Here is a 23015-nt window from a genome sequence, read left to right on the forward strand (position 1 = left end):
AGTATCTGAGATGCTTCTTCAATATATTAAATAAGTACGCTTTAAAAAAAACAAAAATCCAAAAACATGCAAGTGTTACCCTGCTAGGCATTTTTGGATGACTGCAGAAGGTGCAAGATGCACTGCCTCCGACCTCCAAACCACACATGCTGCTCACTGGTGTCTTCTCATACACCCCTGTCCCCAGCCTCTCCTCTCTGCTGCAAACCTCACCGCAGTTCTGCCCTCCAAGACTAACGCTGCCTGCGATATTGCCTAATGTGAACCGTGTGTTCCTCTAGGCAAGGAAACGTGCAACTCCGTCTGCACAAAAAGCCTTAACCGAAATGATTCAAACTTTAAAATACTTACTGATTTTTGTCTGAAACCTCTAATGTAGCAAATTCTACCTGTTTCTAATGGAGGATGGATGGAGAGGCTTCGAAACACAAAACTGAGAAAAAGGCATCAAAATAGGATGCAAAACAATTACCTCAAACTTCACTGAGCCATTTTGTGCAGTGTCAAACGCATTAAAGAGATAATGTGCATACATGCTAGCATCTGAAAGACAAAAAAGGCACCGATTGATATAGCAGTTCATTATACAGTAATGGCTCTAAACAATGTTCATGACCTTGTAGCTTCTTCAGATATTCTATGAACTAGTAAAAATTACTGAGGAATTATATAACAACCCCTCCCTCCCCCCAAAAAAACCCCCAGCTTTGAAATGGAAAAGCTTCCATCACAGTGGCAATCATCTGGTTATGGGGCTACACTTAAAAAGCAAAGAGGGACCCAAAAAATGTCTCTTTTTGCCAAATCAGGCAGGGGAACCCAAACTTCAGCTTTGCCAGGCTAAGTCCTTCAGCATTAGCCATGCGAGGTTCATGGAAAGCAACCAAGGAAAACTGGATGTGCCGGTAAGGTCTTGGGGGGGATCTCAGTGGCACCAGGATGCTGGGGAACAGCCAGGGCAGAGAGAAACAGTTTGAACAGGAGGTTTTCACTGGCCCAAGCTCGAGAAGAGCGTAAGATGCATTTCCACTGTCTGTTAAAGAGCAATCTCATCCAAAACACATTTTCATTCTTTTGAATTTTAAACCGCTGGTCTTAAAAAGAACTATATACATACATATATATCTTCTCTATTGATAAGAACAGCCTCTCTGGCCATGTGAAGGACAGCTGTTAACAGGGAAAACAGTAACAGTATGCAGAAAAATCAAATGAGTGTTTGACCTCAAGACCTTCATTGGCCTGTCTCTGCTCTGGAGACAATTCACACTTCTGGTACAAAATAGAAGCAACTGGCAATAATGTCACCTAATTATTTCATGGCTATTCAAGGAGTCATGCACTTCTCTTCTCCTCTGTTCTTTGCCTCTGGCACACAGAGTTAGTCTAGCTTGAGTCTTCATACTCAATGTTTGGGTATCTGGTGACACTTACTGACCTGTGCTATGCAAGCACTCACACAGAATGACCTCAGCATCTCTTTGGTCTGAACCCTATGAAACGATGAAATATTTTCACATTATTCAAATCCAGGGAAGAGTAACAACGTGCACAAAAATCAAATGCTCAAGTTACTGTCATCTGTAGGCATAGAATATGCTGGACTCCAGGATAAAAAATTGGCTACTACATTTTTAAGAGGAGGATTCAGAAAGAAAATATCTCTGTAAGAAAAGTATGGAATTATTAGTGGGACACCCCTACAAATCACCTTACTAAGCTAAAGATAAATTAAAATATCAAACTAAATGTTTTATTTCAATAGCAGACAATATACATTAAGAAATACTAGATCACTGTTAATATTTGACGGCAAATTAGCAAAAATGAAAACCTGTCAAGGATATAAGCCTTGTGTAACAAAAATGCCACAGCCTGGGATCACACTGCACAAAGATTTGTAATTTAGAGGTATGTCTCTACATCTGGGATGTACAAGTTTATCTGTATGGAGAGCCATAAAAGTGAGAAAAATCTCTGAGAAATCTGAAATCCCACAATTTATGACGCTGTGGGGTTATACAAACAGTTTGGAAACCAAGTGAAAGAAAACAGTGGAGAACATGAAAATACTTCTGCTGTTAAACTGACTTATTGTTAGGCACGGTTGCACTACTAGCATCATTAACCAAGGGAGAACTGTATTTCAAGGGAATGGGACACAAAACAAAATAACGGCAAATCTTTGTCAGCCTCAGTGGAGGGGGAAAAAGGTATCTATCCATGAAAAATGGAGGTTTCTGTGCCCAACTGTTTCTCCCGCATAGGAAGGAAGGAGTCACCTGAGGTGTGTGCCACTTAATAAGAGGAGTTAGTGCAGTTATTCAGGACACCTTAAGCTCCTTAGGGTTACTGGAACTTGGGTTGGAAATATGAAATACATCCAGAATTACATTAAAATTATAAATGCTTAATTTTCTCCATAACCATTAAAAAACAAGAATGGCCTCACTGCTTTTTAAAAACCAGAACAAAAGCAACAACAACAACAGAGTCCATAGTGAAATTTAACATGAACATTTTCTAGGTATACATCTTTGAGGTCACATGCAGTGTAAAACTGCATGTAATATAATAAAATTAGCATAGCATGTTTTATCTTGACACTTAGTTCAGAAACCATTTATTAATGATGACCTCCTTAAACTAAATGCACATGCACACACTTGCAGAAACCTCAGTCATCTTCCCACAACGATGGTATTCTGCAGCTATCACGGAATAGCATATATTTGGGAAGCCTCCAACTTTGCATCTTTTATTAAAAAAGCTTAAAACCATGACTGGTTTCTTTCACATTTGGAAAAAAAAAAAAAATCCCTGCAGAACATATCCAGTTACAAGAGCACACAGATTCTTGATGTTTTTAAAAGGCAACAACATATGCTATTTGAGAGGTTTAATACAATATTGTAATGCATGAAGTGACCCCACCTTAATTAGTCACACAAACACCAAAAATCATTATTTCAGCTGCCCAGGTGTTCACAGGCCAACTGAGAACTGTTCTACGACTTTTAGGAACGTTTTGATTTATTTATAGGACAAGAATAGGCCTGGGACCCTTCTGTGCTAGATCCTATACGCACCGCGGTCCAACAGCAGGGGAAACAAAGACGCACCAGGGAAAATGATTTAATTCCCTGCCACCCAGAAAGTCGGTAGCAGACAAGAGAATCAATCCCCAGTTTCTATTCCAGACTTGCACTGTTTACTGTAGAGAAAAGGCCTGACAGCTAGTAGCAATCTTCAATGTGGGTTTGTCTGTATTCTTGTGAAATAACTATTCAAAGGGCCTAAATTAATCACCTTACCTTGCTACTTATATTTTTGCTTAAGATTTTGCAAAGACTAAACGCAATTGAAATTTCTAGTGCAGATTATCTGAAGTAGTTTTGCAGCCAGCTGGCAATAACAAATGTTAAGACACACTTCAATAAACCTGACAGACGCAAAGTACTCCGCTTACCTCCGTGTGGAAAGAACTGTGCATAGATCTGTTTGAATGTCTCTTCATTAACAACCCCACTAGGACATTCCTGTTGGAAAAATCAAAAGAAAAAAAAAATCAAGGAAAAACCACCGCTCTTAAGGTTCATTTGCAAAACACTACAAGCCCAAAGAGAGCAATTACACAAGTTACATTCCTATTCACACAGTGCACTGGATGCACTGAAGAAATTAAATAATTCAGACTGGAATTCCACATTAAGCATCTCAGGGGCTTGCTTCACCATTATTACTATTTTTACTGGTGTTTTCAACAGTGTTTAATCCCTGTTTTATAGGGTGAGCCGGAAAGGCAGCTCATCTTCTATCATATGGACTCTTTATCTAATAATTACCAATAATCTTACCGCCAACTAACACGTCCCCTTTCTGTGCCTCCACATATATTAACTCATTAATCCTCAGCAGAAGACTGTAGCTCGATAACCGATACCAGCTCCACGGAGGCTCACAGAACCTGCTAGCAAGTCATCACAAATGAGCGTTAGCATTCGGCTCAAAAAGGCAAGCTCGTTTTGGCTTGTTTGGCTGGTCAGAGCCTTCTGCATACTTCTGCAAAGCTGGGCTGGGCCCATACAAATGGTCTACCTGGAAACCTGTGGCATTATTGGATTTTTCAGCTCTGGTACTAAAATATAGTGCATTTCAGTGAGGTTGCACTTGCTCTGCTGCAGGTCAGGAAAATCTAAAGCCAAGAGGGCAATTTGGGGCGGGAGGAGCTCCCCGGGCACGTTTGCAGGGCTCATGCACCACGTAGCACCCATGCAAAGGGGGAGGCAGAAGGTACGAGGAGCCGGGCTCCCAGGGACTTTACCCGGGAGGTGATATTTGAACCCAACTCCTCACGTCTTCTGGGAGGGCTTTACCAGCAGGGTGATGAGCAGAAGGCAGAGCAATACCTGGGTGGAAAATGGCACAGTACCTGTCTCTGTTTTATAACTCTTGCTTCCTTACCCTCACTTTTTTCTAATTGCAATTATTTGGAAAATTCAGGTCAAATTCATGAACAGTTTTAACCTAACTACATGCTTTGACCAGCCAGCTTTACAAAAAAAAACCCCCAATCCTCAAAAAACGAAGCGAAACCGATAGCGAGCTGCAGGATGAGACCCCAACTCCAGCAGCAGCCCCCGAGCCCTGCTGCCCACTTCTGTCCTGGCTGCGGCCAGGGACCCCGTCCGCCAGCAGGGCAGTGTGCCCGGCCCTCCGAACCGCAGCGCGAACCGCTGAAATTATCCTTCAGTCAGTGTCTTCGTGTCCTGACAACTGTCCTTCCACGAGTTTGGTCTGAGTGTCCTCTTTAACGGCCAAACCTGGCACTGTGCTATCGACCTTGCCAGGGGCCACTCCTCCTCCGGTGTCGGTATTCAGGACTTGGTCCACAACAAGGGGATGAAAAGACCAACTAGAGTATCTAATATCTGTGCCCACAGGACCAGACCTTTGTTTTTCTTTTATACAGAAAACTAACAGTTCTTTCTAAATACACTTCACAGCAGAATTCCCAGTTCGACCAGAACCCTCAAAATGCTCCAAAGCTCCTAACAGAACAGCCACTTCTGGCTTCTTTGCTGTGGGAAAAATTACTACTTTTTCATGAGTTTCTGCCACTTCTAATAGTCTAGAAGGCATTTAAAGTAACTTAAGCATACAGTTACTGGGGGAAGTCTCCATCCTGTCCGTACTGCTCTCTTCTGTGTTAAGGAAAGCAGAGTTTTAACCCAGCAAGTTGGCCATTCTTTTTAAAATCCGAGCACGGCACAGCTCCTAACCATATTTTTCAGCATCGTTCCACTGGCTGACCACACTGCGTGAAGCTGCATTTCTTTTTCTCATCTTAACAAATATAACCATTAAACTCACTAACAACCATCATTTCCCATGCTTAAAGGCAGCTTATAAATGCAGAGGCTCATCATTATTTTCTCTCTGCTCTCCACAGTTGTAGTGCCCCCTCCGATCTCTCCATGCTATACTAATAGCCCATGGTTGTTCAGAGCCCCAGCCACCGCCAGGGACCCTTGTCATGGTAAGGCTGAAGGAAAGGTCTAAGGAGGGCAGGCACAAAGGAGAGGCTGCTGCTGCTGCGCTCCCCTCGCAGGGCAATCCTGCCCTAACAGTTTGGGCCATCATACCTGATTACATTTTCTGCACTTCCACACGATCCTTATTGCTTCTGATGCTCCGTCTGGAAGCCAAAGGAGACTCTGCATCAAGCCTCCAGGAGTGCTGGGGAAAGGCAGCGCTGACACTGATCACTCTGTTTAGCTCGCTGTAACTGGACTGCTTTCAGACACATATGCTAGCACCAATTCATTTGCACTTAATGGATCACAATTTTCTTTCATAAGAGTCAAATAATGCTCAGGAGGCCTCATTAGTGCTACAGCATGACTTAATACAGCTGACACCAAAGAAATCTCTAAGCAGGTAAGCTCAGCGTCAGGTTAAATTCCACTGAAGCAGCACAGCTCTACTCCTTCAACACAAACACGTCACCAGCAAGAAAGCACGGTCCTTCTCCTTAACAGTTACAAGGTCGTGGGTTATATTTCAGGCAAATAGTGTTCATTCCTTTAACCTGTGAATTCTTTTTAAATGTCAAACAAGAAAAGTGAATTTTGAGGGGGGAATTGCTGTCAAGCACTCAAACCACCCCTCGTTTTCAAAAACCACCTATCGAGCATTGGCATTGACCACACGAGCCGCGTACGTGCGTCTACCTTCTCAGGCTTCTTTTAAAATACCAAACTGCAAAGGAGCTGAATCCACATAAAAGCAAACAAAAATCGAGCTTGCTGTTCTTTTCTTCAGCTGGAATCAGAAATCAGCTTTATCAATTACTTTAAAGAAGCACAATGCACACAAACAGGGATTATCCATGCAACTGAAGGCGGGGGAGGGGAACGCACAGCTACCTGCCCATCCGACTGTTCTCACAAAAGTCATCCAGCACACGGAAAGGAGTCCTCGGGGCTCGCATTTTGCTCAATTGGAAGCATTTTCTATCTGATTACTTCACATCCTACACTCCTTCATCCATTGTCAGTCCAGATTTGCCAAACATTCACACTGAAGCAGGGTCACACTTCTTGTTTAGCATTAGAGGGGGGCAAAAAGCCCCATCAGAATCCCAATTCTTTTAAATCCTTGCAATGAACTCCAAAGAAAATAGGTCATTAGAAACATGGTCTAAAACGGATGTGTCGGATTACTGAGCTCAAGCCTCTGTCATCATTAGTCATTCCATTAGTCATCAATTTATCAACTTTCATGTTAAAGATGGCTAGTTTCTCACTCTCCTCCTTTCCATTCCCAAGCCATTCCCCAAAGTTCACTCCTCTACAGGGTAGAAACCTCCGATTTCAGCCAACGTTCAGGGCCATTTTGTTCCTGTGCCAATACTGCCTTTTAGCTCAAACAGTTCTGTTCTGATGTATTTATAGACAAAGTGTCACCTTTTTTTTGTTAAGTTAAACCAAGGCAAGATCTACCAGAGGCTCTGCTGGTTTTAGCAGTCGCCGTTATCTTGCTTTTTCAGAACCACAGGCATAGTAATCAGGCCAAACGCTTCGAGTTTAATCTGGCTGCCAGTCTGACAGCCAGCTAACTTCAGGTGCAAAACAGACTACTCTGCACAATGCAGACTGCACCTTGGGGGCAGAGATAACTGCGCAAATAAATGAAGCCTTTTGTCCTGGCATCTGGAGAAGATGCTAGAGGACAGCACTATTTCACAGCTGTAAAAAAGGCTGAAGACAGGGAGAGGACATTTTGGCAGCCAGCAAGGACAACGGCTTGGTTGGTGGGCTCTGCTTCTCCAGAGAGCAACGGATCTGAATTTGGTGGGAGCCTCCAGTGGTCCAGTGCAGAAGCGTGAGACCTGACCAGTGACACACTGGGAAGCAAATGAGGCTGTGGTTTATTACAGCTGAAGTGCTGGCTGCCATCCAAGGAGGAGATTTCACCCCCCTCTCTGTGCCCATCCACAAGTTCCTGCCACCCTCCTGCAGCAGCCCTTGCTCTCAGCTTAGGGGCCCACGTGAACCCACCAAAACGCCATGATTTAGTGAGGGAATTGTTTTGCATTGCAGAATTTGGGCTATCAGAGCAAAGTGAATGGGCACTATTTACTTTTATTGACACAAAGAAAGAAAAGCTAGCAAACAGAGTTTCAGCCTTCCAGTTCCTTGCCAGAGCAGCTTTACAGGCTACGGAAACCCAACCGATAGCATAAAAGTCTATCGGTAACTTTGAATGCTGAGGCTAACTTGATCAAAGACTCTGAATTTCTCCAAAACTCTAGAGCTATAAATAACTCTTCTGTCCCAGAAATCACAGATCTTTAGAACTTGCTTCTGCCTGAGCAACTGATAGTTTTTGCTGTGACCAGCTCAATCTGTTTCGCCAGTAATTTCAGACGAGGCTCTCGCTCACTCGCTTTACGCTGCTCCAGCTGAGTACACGCTCGAGTGTGCAAGCACCTCCACGTGCCAGCCCACCTCGCGCCCCGGCCAGCTGGGCGCCGCTCCTCCGGCCCGTGCTCTGCCGGCCCGGGGCCAACCACGGCAGATGCTGCGGCTGAGCCCGGTGCAGCCCAGCTCCCGCGACGGCACCCGGGGCGAGCGGGGCCTCGTCACCACCGCGCCGAGTGTCCCTCGTAATGATCCGGGTGGCGCCTCGTAATTAAACAGAGCCTGCGCAGCCGTTTGAGAGCGGGCAGTAAGCACGAGCCAGCGAGGGGGAAAAACGACTCTGTTCCCGCAGGGATTTTGACTCTCCAGATGGCACTGTAGCATCGCGCCCAGAAGCAGACGGCTCCGCACAACAGCAAGCGTGGCAGCAGCTGAGTCAGCCTGCCTGCTGCGCCTAATTACTCATCCCATTGAAACCACCACTTATGGGCTACAAATGCTAGAGCTGCCCTTTCGCTTCAATTTAAACCTCAAATATTAAAGCCTTATACGTACTGCGTGCGTAGCAGCTGAAGAAAAACATACTGTTTTGTCCTAACAATCTGACATAAAACGAGACCTTGACAGCACCGTAAATTAATCCCAAGACCTTCAGGGAGGTCTTGAGAAAGGGTTTAGGCCACAAGTTAAATGACCTTGCCTATCATTATTCTTGCCCTGGGAGGTAACGCAAAGTGATAACAAAATCAGGAGGAGCAAGGGGTAGACGTCAGAGCCAGCAGCTGAAGTGCAAGAAGTCTGAAGCTGCTTCCCTGCTCCGTGCCACAGCTGCCGGCGTAGCCGGTCCCTCCTCCCAGCAAGGGGCAGCGCTGGCGCGTGTTCCCACCAAACGCAGCCTGCTGCAGAGAGCATTTCAGACACCCCAGCAAAATACAGCTGCTAAAAGCAGCCTCATCAAGGTCTGTCTCCCATTACAGACACTCGTATCACGTAATACCTTACATTAACCTACCAAGCTCCGTCTTAAAAGCCATTCATTTTCTTGCTCAGGCTGCCCAAAGCGTAACCCTATTTCAGAATATCAGCCTCTAGCAGCCAGAAAACTTCACAGATGAAATGACCTCCTGCGGCCAACAAAGGCCGAACGAGCACAACACATGCATGGAACAGAAAAATCCCCGAAGCTGAGCTGTGCCTCGGTCTACTTAGCCAAGCAGCAAAAGAAGGGATCAGACCGCTGCACTCCTCAGGTATGCCAAGCATATGCTGGAGCCATGATTTGATCAAATGCAAGAACCTGTCAAATAGAAAGGCCCTTCTCAATGTCCAACAGGCTTCCCTCTACACTGACTATATTCAATGCTCACGAAACATAAAGCTCAGCTTTCTTTTGGCAATACTTTGCCCAACAACACACTCAACTTGCTCTTTCAAAGAAATCTCAGTGTTTCATTGTGATGGTATCTAGAAATGCTGAAACATCGGGGCTGTCCTGCAAGACAGCTTAAAAATCACATTGCGTTTATTGGGCTAACTCAGTACTGATCTATTAATCATCATAAAAACATCAGCTGGCACAAACCACCTGGGTCACTAAATCCAAACCCTCAGGCAACCACGTAATGAGTATTCATTCTTCTGTGTCCATAAAACATCTGCTTCATGTAGCCTTAACATTCCCTATGTGTTTCTATTTATTTATGATGACTCCCCAAGAGGCAGCAGCAGGTGACCTAGAAGCGGAGGCTCAGGAAGCTGCAGAGACGCTGCCAGGGACCCGCTTGGCTAGAGCAGAGGCTCATGAAGACCAGCCCGGTGCTGTCCTCAGCCTGCAGTCACGCCAGCTGGCTGTTCCCTGCTCTCACCGACAGCTGAGTCTCTCTCTCCTGCCTCCTCAGTCTTGATACTTATTTACTTCTGATCTCTTTTTTGCTTCTGCCACTCCAGCCTTGCTCTCTACTTACGCTGGGTTTCATGTTCCTAGCGTGCTCTAGCAACCTCCTGTGAGAGCAAGACTTCTCCAGCTACAGAAAGGGGAAAAAGACCCCACCCTGGGCGGCTAACTGCAAGCAAACAGCACAGTTTGTATTTGAACATGACAAACAGAGCAAGAGTTAAAAAAAAAAAACAAAAAAACAAAAAAAACCCCCAAAACCCCCGAAAACAAAAAAACCCCACCCCAAACCCCACAAAGTTGAGGAAATTGCAGTGTATTTACTGACATTTAGGGAGCAAATTTGATGAACATACTATGTGCTGAATATCCATTCAAACTCAGTTTTAGGCAGATTATGGTGTTATAAATATTAGATAGAGAGGCAGATTATGGTGTTATAAATATTAGATAGAGAGGGAGGTTGGAGCTCATTTTGCTGTGGTAGGAGGAGATCTAGCACAAACTCCCCTCGCTCCCCATGTTTAGCAGGGGAATGATACAAATGCAGCTGAGCAGCTCTCATCTCGGCAGGAGAGGCTGGTGGGGACATCTGCGCTAGTTGCTTCACTGCAGTAGTGTTCTTACGTTTTTGAATCCTCTGTAAAGCACCTGGAGTTCTCTTTTAGTAAAATTTGTCTGTGCTTCAAGCTGTTCCAGTCCCTCAGGTCTATGGCACACTGTAGTCATTTCTAATTCATCTTCAATTTTATCTGAAAGAGAAAACACGAAAATATTTATTTAGCTTGTTACCTTTGCTCTGTTAATATGATGGATAGTACAAATTGGATTTCAAGAGCAATAGAGAAAAAAATCCATGACAGAACTGATCGGCATTATGGTTTTAACCCCTTGAAAGCAAAGTAAAAGCCAGACGAGTAGAGCAGCGTCTCCCACTTGGCACTGGGGCTGCCCGTTAGCACTCCTCCACGGAGCAGGAGCTGCTGGTACGAACAGAACGGCAGGCAGCAGGTACAGGGCTCCAGAAGGCAACACCAGGTTTTTCTTAACTAAACACTGAACCAGCGTGGAGGACTAGGCCTTTCAAAGTACTAGCTTTAAAGAAGGGTGTGCAAACATAAGTGAGAGCGCAGAACATGCTTATGCACATTAGACAACGGCATTACACTGAGGACAGTGATGCAAACTCTTCTGCACGCTAACCAAAGAGCTTGCTACGGAGACACTAAAGGTCACCTTCATCCTAGAAGAAATTCCAATGATGCCCAAAGTTGCTGAATCTGGAATGAATCCAACCTACATTTGTACGGGCTTTTTAGGGAACTAGATAAGCAGAGAAATACTTATGTGTATTTTATTCAAGAGATAGCTCTCCCACAAGGAAGAAAAATACTTGAGAGATGTCATGGTCTACCCTCCTATCCTCTGTGTTTGGGGGTCTCACGGGGCAGCATCTGTGGGCCTCGAGCACTGAAAAACCAGACCTAAATATTGTGCTCAAAGTCCCTTGCAGGGCATTGGGCAGTTCAATGCATTTAACTATGCCCTTCCACGCTTTTTCACATTAAAAGCTTTGGGAAGCTGGGTGAAAAAGGTAAGGACACTTCAGCTTATTCTTTTAATCTGTACTCACTCTTGGCATAACAACGGTGGTCTAGTCAAAGAGGTCAGAACACACAGACAGACCATAGCCTAAATACGAACAAAATACATAACAATCAAATAGGTTGGCAATGGAGTTTGGGTTTGTAGCAATACTATATTTCAGTACTTTCAGCAGTTAAATTTAAGACTTTGCCATCAGCCAAAAATTATGGAGTCAACAGCAAAGCGGATAAGTGGAGATCAGTGATTCTGCACAGCTCGGAAAATCCAGAGTCGAAATAGCATGGCTGAGTGAAGGTAAAACCAAAGGCTCTCTTCCCAGGAATTTTTTTTAAAGATACACAACGGGACAGAAATTCCTTCTTTCTTGTTGATCAGAAGGGGGGCGGGGGGAAGGAGAGAAAACCTCCTCCTCATGCTTGTCCAGTTTGCAAGGAAAGTCTTTGCATGCTTCTATTAGCAAATACTAGTTTGATGACTCTTGGACAGTCGCATCCCAGCCTGGTTGCCAGAGGGTTAGACACACCACAGTCACACAGGTATGTTCAGCACAAATGCTTTCAAGCTGTCAACACCATGGTTTCAAAAACGCTTTCCCATGGCAATGGAAAGGTTCAAGTTAGGGAAACTATGTATGACTCCAAAGGTACCTCATGGAGATCTATGGGCATCAGCTTTGGAGAATTTTAAGACACATACCAGAATAGAAGAATATCTGTCTGCCAGGAGAAATGCCTTTTGGAAGGGTGGGGGTTATGGAAAGCGTAAGGGAATAAAGGTGAGGGACTTCGTAACTGTGGTGGATAGAATGAGAGTATCAACACATCTAGGATGTGGAAAAGCAGGTGAAAATTGGCAAATGGCAGGAAGAGACCTGAAGGAGGCACCTTCTTCACCACCCGAGGGGAGCGTGGAGAGGCCATGAATTACAGATCCTGTTACAAGGAAGGGGATGGAAAAGGATGTCTGTTAGAGAAGAAAGAACGGGTAACATGAAGTAAGGGGGAAAAAACTGCTTTCTTTGAAAGAGTACAGATGTCACAACATGAAGGAATGTAGAAAAAGCTGTAGAGAGAGAAACAAAGTGAGGAAGAAACTCCTTAAAAAGAGGGGAGGAGAATGAGTGGTGGAAAAAAGGTGAGAAGAAACCAGTTTACAAGGCAGCCAGGTTAGGGAGGCTCATCGCTAATCCGCACACCGTCCAAGCAGCACCTTTTGGTTTACTTTTGGTTAACCACAAGTTACCTAAAACTCTTACAAAAATCATGCAAATCCAGACTCCTTCCCCCATGTTCCCCTGCCAATCCCCAATACAATAAACAGTTTACACATGATCTTGTCAGGTGTTTCTTTTTTTTTCCCCCCCAAAGAAAGCCATGCCTGTTGGGCTGTGCAGTGTACACACAAGCCAGGCTCCAAGCCTTAACCAGCTAACGTCCCTGGCTTTTGTCTGATGCTTCCTATTGCTTGAGCTACTCCAAAAGCATCTACAGCTTCAGGCAACGTAACACACAAACGTAAAATATCGGCTACCTAGTTTTGACATCCTATAAAATAACTGAACCAGGAGAGAGAGCAACCCATGCAATCTCACATTCAGTGGTGCAAAGCCTGTTGGGTTACACTTACACCTGGCTTTCATTTACATGGCTACAAAACGCTCATTCACGTTGCTCCTGCAGAGGCAGAAGATGGGCTGAGATAAACCATCCACAAAAAAATGGTTATTTGGCATATAAATCCCCACAAACACACTTCTTTAGCAACCAGTTTTCTGCAACACTCAGTGGAATTTGGTGTTCATATTCTAAAAATAAGTAAAACTCTCACTCATGGAAAACTTGCTCCAAGAGTCGCACATCCTTTGCTTATCCAGATGTCCTTTATATGAACAGAGGCAAAATTAAGCTCTTGGAATTATTTTTTTCTAAATATTCTTGAATAAATCATTACTTGGCAAAACACTGTAATTTAATAATGATATAGTGCCTTTTGATAATGCTGTCTCACCCAGTGAATCATTATTTCAAAAGGGTGCAATTCATCTTCTGCAGCTTGTCCTGCAAGGATTGGCTTTTCCAACAGATGGTTCATGAGCTTTGGTCCCACAGGGCAGATTTAACATGTTTTCACGTTAAAAATGAGCCAGATGATTGTTGCAGATTCCCTTTCACTCCCCATGCTGAGAAGTGTACCTCTTCCCTTTAGAAGAGACTGCAGAATGGAAATTAGGAAAAATTCATCCCTTTCCAAAGAACGCTCTACTTTCCCCTTCCATTCTCCGTTCCTGAACCAGTACTGCCGCTCTGCCGCCGACCTGACAGCTCCCGCTGAGTCAACCCTTCCGTTCTGCTTCCGCTTCCTTTCCCATCAGCAATAGTTTGGAAACCTAATGAAAACTTCTGAAGCTTTAGACCTGGCCAAGAGGGCACTCAACCAAAACCAGACCAAAACTCTTCTAAATAAGCACACTCTGCAAATATGGATTTCCCCACGCTTTCAGAGCGTAACCGTTCCCAGAGGAAGATGCACCCGGAGGTACGGCAGCCGCAGCGCCCCCGGGATCGAGCCTCCGCACAGTCCCAGTGCAACATGCCAGTCCCGGGCACTTCTCAGAGCCTCACTGCAGAAAATAAACGCAGGGAAGACTTGCTAGCTCATTTTGTCTATCACTTTCCAACAAAGATCTATTTTCCATGGTGTTTCATGATCACTCTTGTCTGTTTTAAAAGAGAAAACTGTTATTTTATGACTATTGCACATTAATAGTCTCTTTTCATTCCTTCTCCCTTTCCGGCAAAAGCCTGCAGCGAGTGTAGCACAGTCCCACGAGAGCAAGACGTGTACGTAGGTACCTAAGGACAAGGTCTTCAATGCACAACTATCATTTACAATGTCATAAGTCTTTTCCCCCCTCTATAGATTACTTTGTCGTTATTTGTTTCCTTTCACTGTTTTCTCTTAAATCACCTCTTTTAAACCTTTCCTTCCATTCTGACATGCTCCAAATTAACCGCAGCAACCTCAATGCTACAAAAAGGAATCACTGCTTCCTTGTCCAACGTTGACTTTTTCACGCATATTGTATTTCTTCTTTACATTTGCATTATCACACTCTGGCTCAGTCCCTCCCAGCTCTAAAGGCTGCCTCGGCATGCAGCGTCAGCCCTCGCACTTACAAACACTGCATTTTTTTCTTAAATAAAAGCTCACTTTATAGTGGTGAATGAAAATAAAAGTGCATATACATATATATACACACACAAGCACATATTTAAACTTTTACTAGGAAAGCATGGTCTTAAGATATCTTACCTAATGCCATGCTCTCTCTCATTTTTGCCTAGTTTACAGCCTACCTCTCCCCAAGAGATTCGGATCTGGGGAAAAGGCACACTACTAGTTTAAAGAACTAATTTTCTTCTCCTTCAGTTTGTAACTGCATGAACAGAGTGAAGGTTTGCTCGGAGATGATGCAAGGAATGCGGACGGTCACCTCCACGGCTCAGGTGACAGGGCACGACCAGCAACGGCAGCGATCAAATACAGTCTGTGCTTTCAGCAGCTCATTTGTGCTAGGTCTAAGCCATGCGTTGGCGCACGGAGATGCCGAGCTGAGGGTGCCGTTGGCTCAGCCATCCCTGCACCTTTGCAAATATGTCCAGGCTTATCGTTACGGATCTCAAAACAGGACTCTGCTGGATTATCTGTGCTTGCCGAATAGATACCGAACAGGCTCGTGACTTGCTCGGCTGTTTTTCTTGCCATCTGCTCAAAACCGGAGGAACGGCAAACACCCCTCCCCAGCTCAGAATTTGCCTCTGGCCGCATTTTTATAGCTGCTGCGTCAACAGGGTATGAACTCTCAGGGCCGGTAGAAGCAGCTCGGATGATCTTATTCCAAAGTCTGTCCAGGTTGTATGAATTACTTAATTTTATTTTTTTGTGCAAAAGATCATCTCTATTTGCTTAGCCCACAGGATATGAACATTTTGTGTATCAGACAAAATAAATAGTGGCTTCACTGTACAAAGAATAATAAGCCTAACACACTTGTATGCACATGCATATTTTATGGATTGCTGCTAATGAAAGATATTGTATTTCATTTCTCTGCTGCTTGCTTGAGAGCAGAGAACAAATTTTCACTGGAACAGATCAATATTTTAACTGAACGCACACTTTGGAAATGAGTTGACAAGGCTCGATTTACACATCCTTTCATATTTGTTCTAATTTTATCTTTTGTTATCTTTACAACTTCAAGATTTCCATACTTAGATCGCTTGCAAATGGTCTTCTGTTCCAGCATAGTAAACAACGCTGAGAAGAATTTACATTCCTCCCAGTGATAAAACAGAGTAATTTAAGACTATTCATGTAAAAGCTGGCTTGTACAGCTACATGCCTACACACAAAACTGTTTCATCAGGGAGGAGAAAAGCTTTTCAGTCACCACTGAATGCTGCTGAGCACCGCGGAGCTGGGCACAGGGATGCCCTCCTTCTCCCACGTTGCTGACAGCACTTGGATTGATTTCAAAGACAAACGACCTGCTCCGATATTGCCCTTCTCCAAATCTTTCTGTTCCATCGGAACATGGACACTTTTTTTGGCCACGTTACGCACACAGACATTATCAATTTGTCTTAAAAATACACAGGTAACGTAACGACGGGTTACCAGACGCGCAACGTCCGTCACGGACCCATCCAGTCGCTGGCCAGCACGAGCGGAAGTGGGCAAACAACGTGCCGCTGGCGACGCACAGGCAAAGCACTTCTCAAATCCTCTGTCCACAGTAAATCTTATAGTACTGCAAAATACACGGCCCTGCCCAAAAGCACGGGTTCTCCTTGCTGGGCCAGACCCATTAACTTCTTCTGAAGCCTAAGAGCCACCAAACCCCTTCCCCATGGTGTCCACCTGAAGAAGCACCCAGCGTTTCCAGTGCTCCGAACCCACGTGCCTCCTAGACTAGCAACAGAGATGCTTCATTATAGCACTAGGGCTGCCAAGGACAATCTCAGACCCAAAACACCGTTTAATGGGAGGGCATAAGCAATGAGCTAATAAAAATGCAAATGCCCCCCCTCCCCCCCCCCCGCTTCTGAGAGCTGCGAGATGAAGCATCGCCCTGCCATGCTGCACAATTAACAGGGGACGGTTTTAAAAAACATTTTGCTTATAATAAATTCACTTTTTGTTACAGAAAAAAAAGAAATCAAGATGTAAAATACGGCTAACGTGCCCAATGTTAATTGTAAAACTGACAACTATGAGATGAAATGGGTAATTTTACAAGTACAGCAGAAGGGGATTAAATTATGTGCAAGAATTATTGGGCTGCATCTTATTTTTATTAAAAAAACATTAGCTGTATTTTAGGAGTAAGGACCTGAAGAAAAAATTAACTCTAGTTTATCTATGACATGCTCAAAATTAATCTCCAAGCAGAATACTTGCTTGGCCAGATCTTGCAGGAAACAGATCCCGCCGGTGGGAAACAAACTGCAAATTTCTGGAAGTTTCATAAAGAGAAATAAGTGCAGGCCTGACTCCACAAATGTTCATTCCAGCAGAAAGTTGTGGGAATGGGATTTAGGGAAGAGCTGCATTTCCCACTGCCTTACGGATGCAAACCCTGGACACAGTCTTTAGTTCCTCTGCCATTGGTGTCAATAGGAGGACGTGCACTTCTGTAAAGCCGTTTGAGATCTGTGGCTCGAGATCCCTGTGGGAAAGGCTGAGAGAAAGTATGACTCCACTAACCCAAACAGGCCCTTTTAGATTAAGATGGTCAGCCCATTAACATAATTTCTGTGCACTTTTTCATGTTGTCGCCAAGACAAAAGCTAAGCCTTAGCCTTTATACTGCCAACCGTGCAAACACTTACAAACCAACAAGCCTAGCATGGCAGATGAGAAAACCATGGGCTTGTTCCCACCAATATTCCCAGAATGGCAGCTCAGATACAACGTCAAAAAATATATTTGCACTTCTGTAAAGCCTAAAAAAAGAGTTAAGTAAAATCCACTCATGGCAAACGTTGATAAAAAAGGGCATTGAAATACCTACTGAAATATCAAATATTAAACACATTTAATTAAACTAGAACAGCCCTTTATTAATAAATTATTATTATTGTTGCCTGCTGGAGAGATCAATTTCCCCACCAAAAGGGCTCTCCAGCCGATAACGAAACAAAAAGGAATTGATGTCTCTGCACACCCATTCCCTTTTCTTGAAATTGTCCTTTGACTCTTCCAGCTCCATTTTCCCCACTAGATCACCCACACCAAATTAATTACACAAACAGCCACGCTTAACGAGGGTGTTCTGCCTGTGTGAGCCTAGAGCAGCACCAGCCATGCAGAAAAGCTGCATTAAAGCCTGATCTTGAACAAAACTTGAAATTAAAAGCAGATTAAAAGTAGAATTTTAAGATTTTCTTGCAACCAGCTAAGCAAAGAGTTATGTATGAGTATTTCCTCCTGCCTCTTGACTCCCTTAATTGATTCGCTCTGTCGAGCAGGGGGAAGCTAGCACAGGGTGCAGCTGTCAGAGAGGAGGTGCTGGAGAAGTCCGAGGCCACGGGTACCTCCAAAACATCTTTCTGGCACAAGGCTGGCACTAGCTAGAATGATTTGAGCAGTCCTTTTGCTCCAATGGCAAATACGACTTTAAATGATTTTGCAGACGCTGTATTAACTGTACCGATTATTAGAAATAGCATTATTTTGGCCATTCCCAAGGCAAGAGATACCATTGCAGTGGACCTTATTTGGGACAGTAGTTTCTTCTTTGCTTGCCTTGCATGTCCCCACCTTCCTGTAGCAATGGGTATAAGAGGAACTTTGGTTTGCTGTCGAGGGGGCTGGAAGTCTACTGAGAGCTGGCTGGGTGCTTGGCCGCGTTTCCATCGGGAGGCTGCAGAAAATGTTCTTTTGGGACAAGCACTTCCTTCCAAGCAGCTGCTCGGAGGTGAAACTTTCACTTGCAAATAAGCCTCACTAAACGGGCTAGAAAACTGCTTCACTTCTGATGATTTTCAAGAAACTCCCACTGATAGTGAGTACCTGAACGGCCAAGCACTTGCCTTAGCGTGTCAGGCGATAAAGCATTGCGTCCAGGAAGACTCGCAGGTTGAGCGAGAGTGGGGACAACCTCCATTCCCAGCACGTTACTGCTTACCCAGCTGGAAGGGCTCAGCCTTTCCCAGGCTGGACACTTACCCTGGGACCCAGGCAGTTTTCAACCACCTTTTATTTTGTTTGCTGCCACCATGGAAAGGGAGAACAAACTCAGCCGGGGGGGACCTTAAAAAAAATAAAACTTTTGCTACAGAAATTTTATGACCAACGTAGTCAAACTGCTTTAAATTTTACCTCTCTGATACACGTAAAACCATCGGGCGGTGTCTAGGAAAAAGTAAGAAAAAAATTTAACAAAAAGAAAGTGACAACCATATACAACTTAGTCTTTTTTTTCCCCTCCAATTTTCAGGTGACAGTGGATGGGATCTGCAAATGCCATAGGGTGCCCTTTCCCAGGGAGGGTAGGATTGCTTCCAGGCGTGTCTTACATGTGTTTCTTTGCCGAACTGCCTCCTTTCCTTACCCCAAATAGCAGGAAAGGAAGCAAGTGCTCCCTTTCCCCCGCGTGACTGTGAACTCGGGGCACCGTGTGAAGGGGAGCATGCACGCAGCCATGCGCCCATGCAACCACCCATGCGTACGGCAAGACAGCAGTGCAGCAGTCACCCCAGACGCTCTGATAAGGAGCACTCGGCATGCAATTTTTGAAGTCTGAACAGAGGCCTTCCTCTGACAAGAGGTGCCCACGACCTTCTGCTTCGTCGCTGTAGCTTAGCTCTTCAGCGGCTGTAGAAATAAAAAACGATTAGTACAGGCAGAGAAGTCCCAGGTGGTCTGCAAGTCAGTGCAACCTCTGCTCTCTGGAGCCACTTCGCTTGCAGCATGGTGATTTCACACTATCCTCACAACCCCTGGGAGAAAATTTCATTAGCAAATTGGTTAGAAATAACTGAATTAATTGTATTTTAAAGGTATGCACGTGGTTTCTCTTGGCATCTGTTTCTTTTTACTGGAAAATTTGGTGCACAATTTGACCTGCAGCCATCCCTGAAAGGCGTAAGAGCGCTGGTTGGTCCACTGCTACCTGCAGCTCTCCCAGCCTGACCTCCATCCTGGGCAGCTCCTGCCTTCGGACAGTTCAGCTTCAGCTATTTCCTTACTTTCCATGCAGTCAGTGCCACCAGATGCCCCAAAGCCTTCCTAAACTCCCTCTCACCGCACCACCTCTGCTTCAATATCTCAGCCCTCCCTGCTGATAGCGGCGAAGCACCAGGCCCCCCCCCACTACTTCACTCTACTGGTGCATTAACCCCATGGGCAGGAAACGTCATTGCCCCTCTGAGCACTAAAAAGGCTCCAAGGCCTTTGCTCCCAAAACTGTGCAATTCTCATTGCTGTGTGTGTTTCTCTGTAGCTTGAGGTTAAAGGAAAAGACATACGTAAAGGCAGTTTGGGCTCACGCCACGTGTGTTGTACTAGTCCTTGCTTTTCCCTGGGTGGATGGAGAACCTCGAGATCTCACCCTCCTGGGCAAGTCTTGCAGCAGCAAGGTTTTGTTCCTCTCTTTCATTCCCCTTGCTCCGAGCTGTTACTGTTGGAAATTTAGCTTGCTCGTCATGGAGGCATAGCTGAATTAAATGAAAAAGTCTTTGGGATTGAACATTAAACGTTAGCAAATCCCCCACTGTCTGGGAAAATGCGCTTTGCAGGGCAGTGCAAGGACAGGAAGGAAGGGAGAAAAATCTCCCATTTAAAGTCTAATAAGCACACTTCTCCATTTGCATTCTGACACTCGCTGTAAACTAATTTCCATCCCTGAGAACAAAGAAATGTAAATGCAACCATTCATTAGAGAAAGCATGATAATAGTGTCCTGATTTAGTAAGGGTGAGATCAATGAATAAAAGAAGAGCTAGCACGTATGGAAAGGTCCCACTGTAAATATTGGATTTGAAAAGATGAATACTCATCCGAGATGATCAACAGATAGCAGAAAGACAATAGGTGTGCTATTAAAAAAAAAAGGAAAGGACAATCTGCTTTTCTGTATTGGGCAACTTTCTGGGTTTTCAAAACTTTAGAATGAAGATAACACATTTTGAAAATAACAAGTATTTTCTTTCTTTATGGAGATAGGGAAAAAAGCTCTTAGGAGATTAAAAACCCTCATTTAACAATACGTTTTTCTTCGTCAGCTGAAAAACTGCACAAAAGTAAGCTTTCAGTGACTGAATTTAAAATTAATTTCCCTCCTGAATATTAAAATTAGAATTAAGGAGTTTTTGGTTCAAAATCTGCTTTTTTTACTTAACACTGATTTGCTCTTCTTTGAAAACCTGCACTTTTTCAATGAGCTCAACAGAAAACAGCTTAATCATCCAAGTTCATGTGCTTATGTCTACTTAGCAGATTAAATAGGATAAATAAAAGAACCAGAATGTTGCTACCAACACTTCCAAAAGCTCTTCTTAAAACAGGCAAAAGCATTTTCTGAGAACTTAAGTATTTTTCTCATTTCTTCCAAAAAAAGTCTAATGTTTTTTCCTAAAATGACACCCACAATACGGATTACTCTCTGGAAGTCAAAACAGAGCAATAGCATCAGCTCTGAGCAACTACAGATCAACCAAAAGGGAAAAGAATTGGCAAAACTTCAACTGATCATTTTGAAGATTATTTCTAATATGCTGGTGGTTCGTTTACAAACAGTAGGTAACACCATACCCTCAGTACCATAACCAAGCTGTTGGAGTCATGTTAGTGGAGCACCACTGCCCACCTGGAGATGACACAAGGCCAGCTGGGGCCAACGCAAGACTACATCTTAACTATTTTGAATCCAGTTGGAATTTTTGATGCAATTTGCCTTGAAAGGTTTCCTGAATTTGTAGCCTAAAGCAAGCTGGAGATAAACGAACACAAACTCTCCAGGTACCGAAATAAGATAAGGGAGGCAGAGATGAGAAAGAGAGGGGAGAAAAAAGAAAACAATTGAATTTGCAGGCACATAATCCTATTTCGGCACACTGACATGCTAGGAAGATGGCCACATTTCCCCCGTGACGTTCCCACGGGCAGCATTTTCCCCTCGTGCCCATCCCCATTCCTCTGAATGCGGCAGGAGCTGCCTGAACACCACGGGGATTTTGTGCCATTCTGCTTGTGCTGGTTGGGAAGGTCCTATGCACCCAAATGTCAATGCTCGACTCTGATCCTATTCTCCAAGCAAACCAGCATGGCATATAGTATTTATTTCATTGCAATAATCAATCCTATTGTAGAGCAGAGCTCCAGTACAAGGGAAAAAGGTGGTATTTATCCTTTTGTCTGGCTTTTTGGAAAGCACAGCATTACAGCGCTATAGCGCACGATGAGAGCGCGAGTTGGCCCAAGGAGGATCTGCCTAGATCTCTGCTTTATCATGAGCTCCCCAAAGAGGGCTCTCAGAGTCAGAAGGCACTTCTTTATTAGACTGTAAACAAAAATTATCATCTTTTTTAAGAACTCAAAGGAACACAACAGCATAGATATAAAACGGTTTCTAAACAAATTTCCCCCTGCCAAGCATACCTCAAAGGATGGGTCCATCCCTCTAGGCTTTCTTTGGGCCAGCTCAGTTGTTTCCTCAGATGGGCAAACTACAGCCAAGCCCTCTGTAGGCCCTAGATGGGGCTGTTCATTTGAAAAAAAAATGTTATTTCCTCCAGAATAGCCTCTCCCAAGTCAGCGATATCTAAACAGCAGACTCACTTTTGTCAGAAAAGACGTGGCACATTTCATAGCGCAGGTTGTACTTGTAGACAGCAGCCGTATGGGCAAGGAAAGAGCCTCAAATGAATGTGAACCGCAGAGGGACGAAACTAATTCCTGGTGACATCGTGCCACCCACCGACACCCTGGTGGGCTGCTGCCAAAGGAGAAGCCAGCGTTAACACGCTCACTGGATGCCACCACGCAGACGTATCCCTGGCTCAGCAGGATGTCAGACCTGCCTGACACTTCAGGTCGCCGAATTCCCCCAAAGACCACCCAGAGCTGGGCATTCGGACCTCATGGGCAGCTCTGAACATCCATGTCTACTGCCACCCGCAGCACCAGGCTGCTGTAATGACTTCTACCAGGGAGCAAGGCGTCTGCCACCCAAACCGGGCACCAGTTGTGCACTTCCATATTCAGGGATCATATAAAAAAGCACAAATGCGGCATGGTTAGTCACGAGTCTGATCCAATGTGCCCCTTCCCTGCTTCCTGGATTTCTATGCTCCCTGGTCACACACCTGCCTGTAAGTCCCCGCATCCGAAATCCCTCCTCCTTGGCACAGCAGCAGGTCCACGCCAAGGAAACGCTGTCCCGTAGTGAAGAGCTAGCCAGAGCCCCAAAGGGAGAGGAGTCCTGAGTGGTTTTGCAGAAAGACATGCCTCCTCCAGCAGCCTGGTGTTTGAACTCATCAACTGGTATTTGCACCATCAAGGTTCAAGTCCATGCCTCACCT

The 23015-nt window shown here is 44.6% G+C and overlaps 1 protein-coding gene across 8 annotated transcripts in view; it reads right to left on the reverse strand.

Moving 5' to 3' along the window:
• KCNIP1 (potassium voltage-gated channel interacting protein 1) overlaps positions 1-23015 on the reverse strand; it is a 452168-nt gene that overhangs the window by 10345 nt on the left and 418808 nt on the right. For 7 of the 8 annotated variants that reach the window (XM_064520827.1, XM_026098459.2, XM_026098460.2 and 4 more), the window contains 3 exons: positions 10447-10571; positions 3470-3539; positions 473-543 (listed from right to left, as the gene is read on the reverse strand). In XM_064520827.1, the coding sequence (XP_064376897.1) occupies positions 473-543; positions 3470-3539; positions 10447-10571 (266 nt within the window). Of the gene's footprint in view, positions 1-472; positions 544-3469; positions 3540-10446; positions 10572-14739; positions 14765-23015 lie in introns of those variants that run through there. The other variant, XM_064520828.1, reaches the window with a different exon arrangement.

The sequence above is a fragment of the Dromaius novaehollandiae genome, chromosome 15 (assembly GCF_036370855.1).
Source record: "Dromaius novaehollandiae isolate bDroNov1 chromosome 15, bDroNov1.hap1, whole genome shotgun sequence".
Taxonomy (NCBI): domain Eukaryota; kingdom Metazoa; phylum Chordata; class Aves; order Casuariiformes; family Dromaiidae; genus Dromaius; species Dromaius novaehollandiae.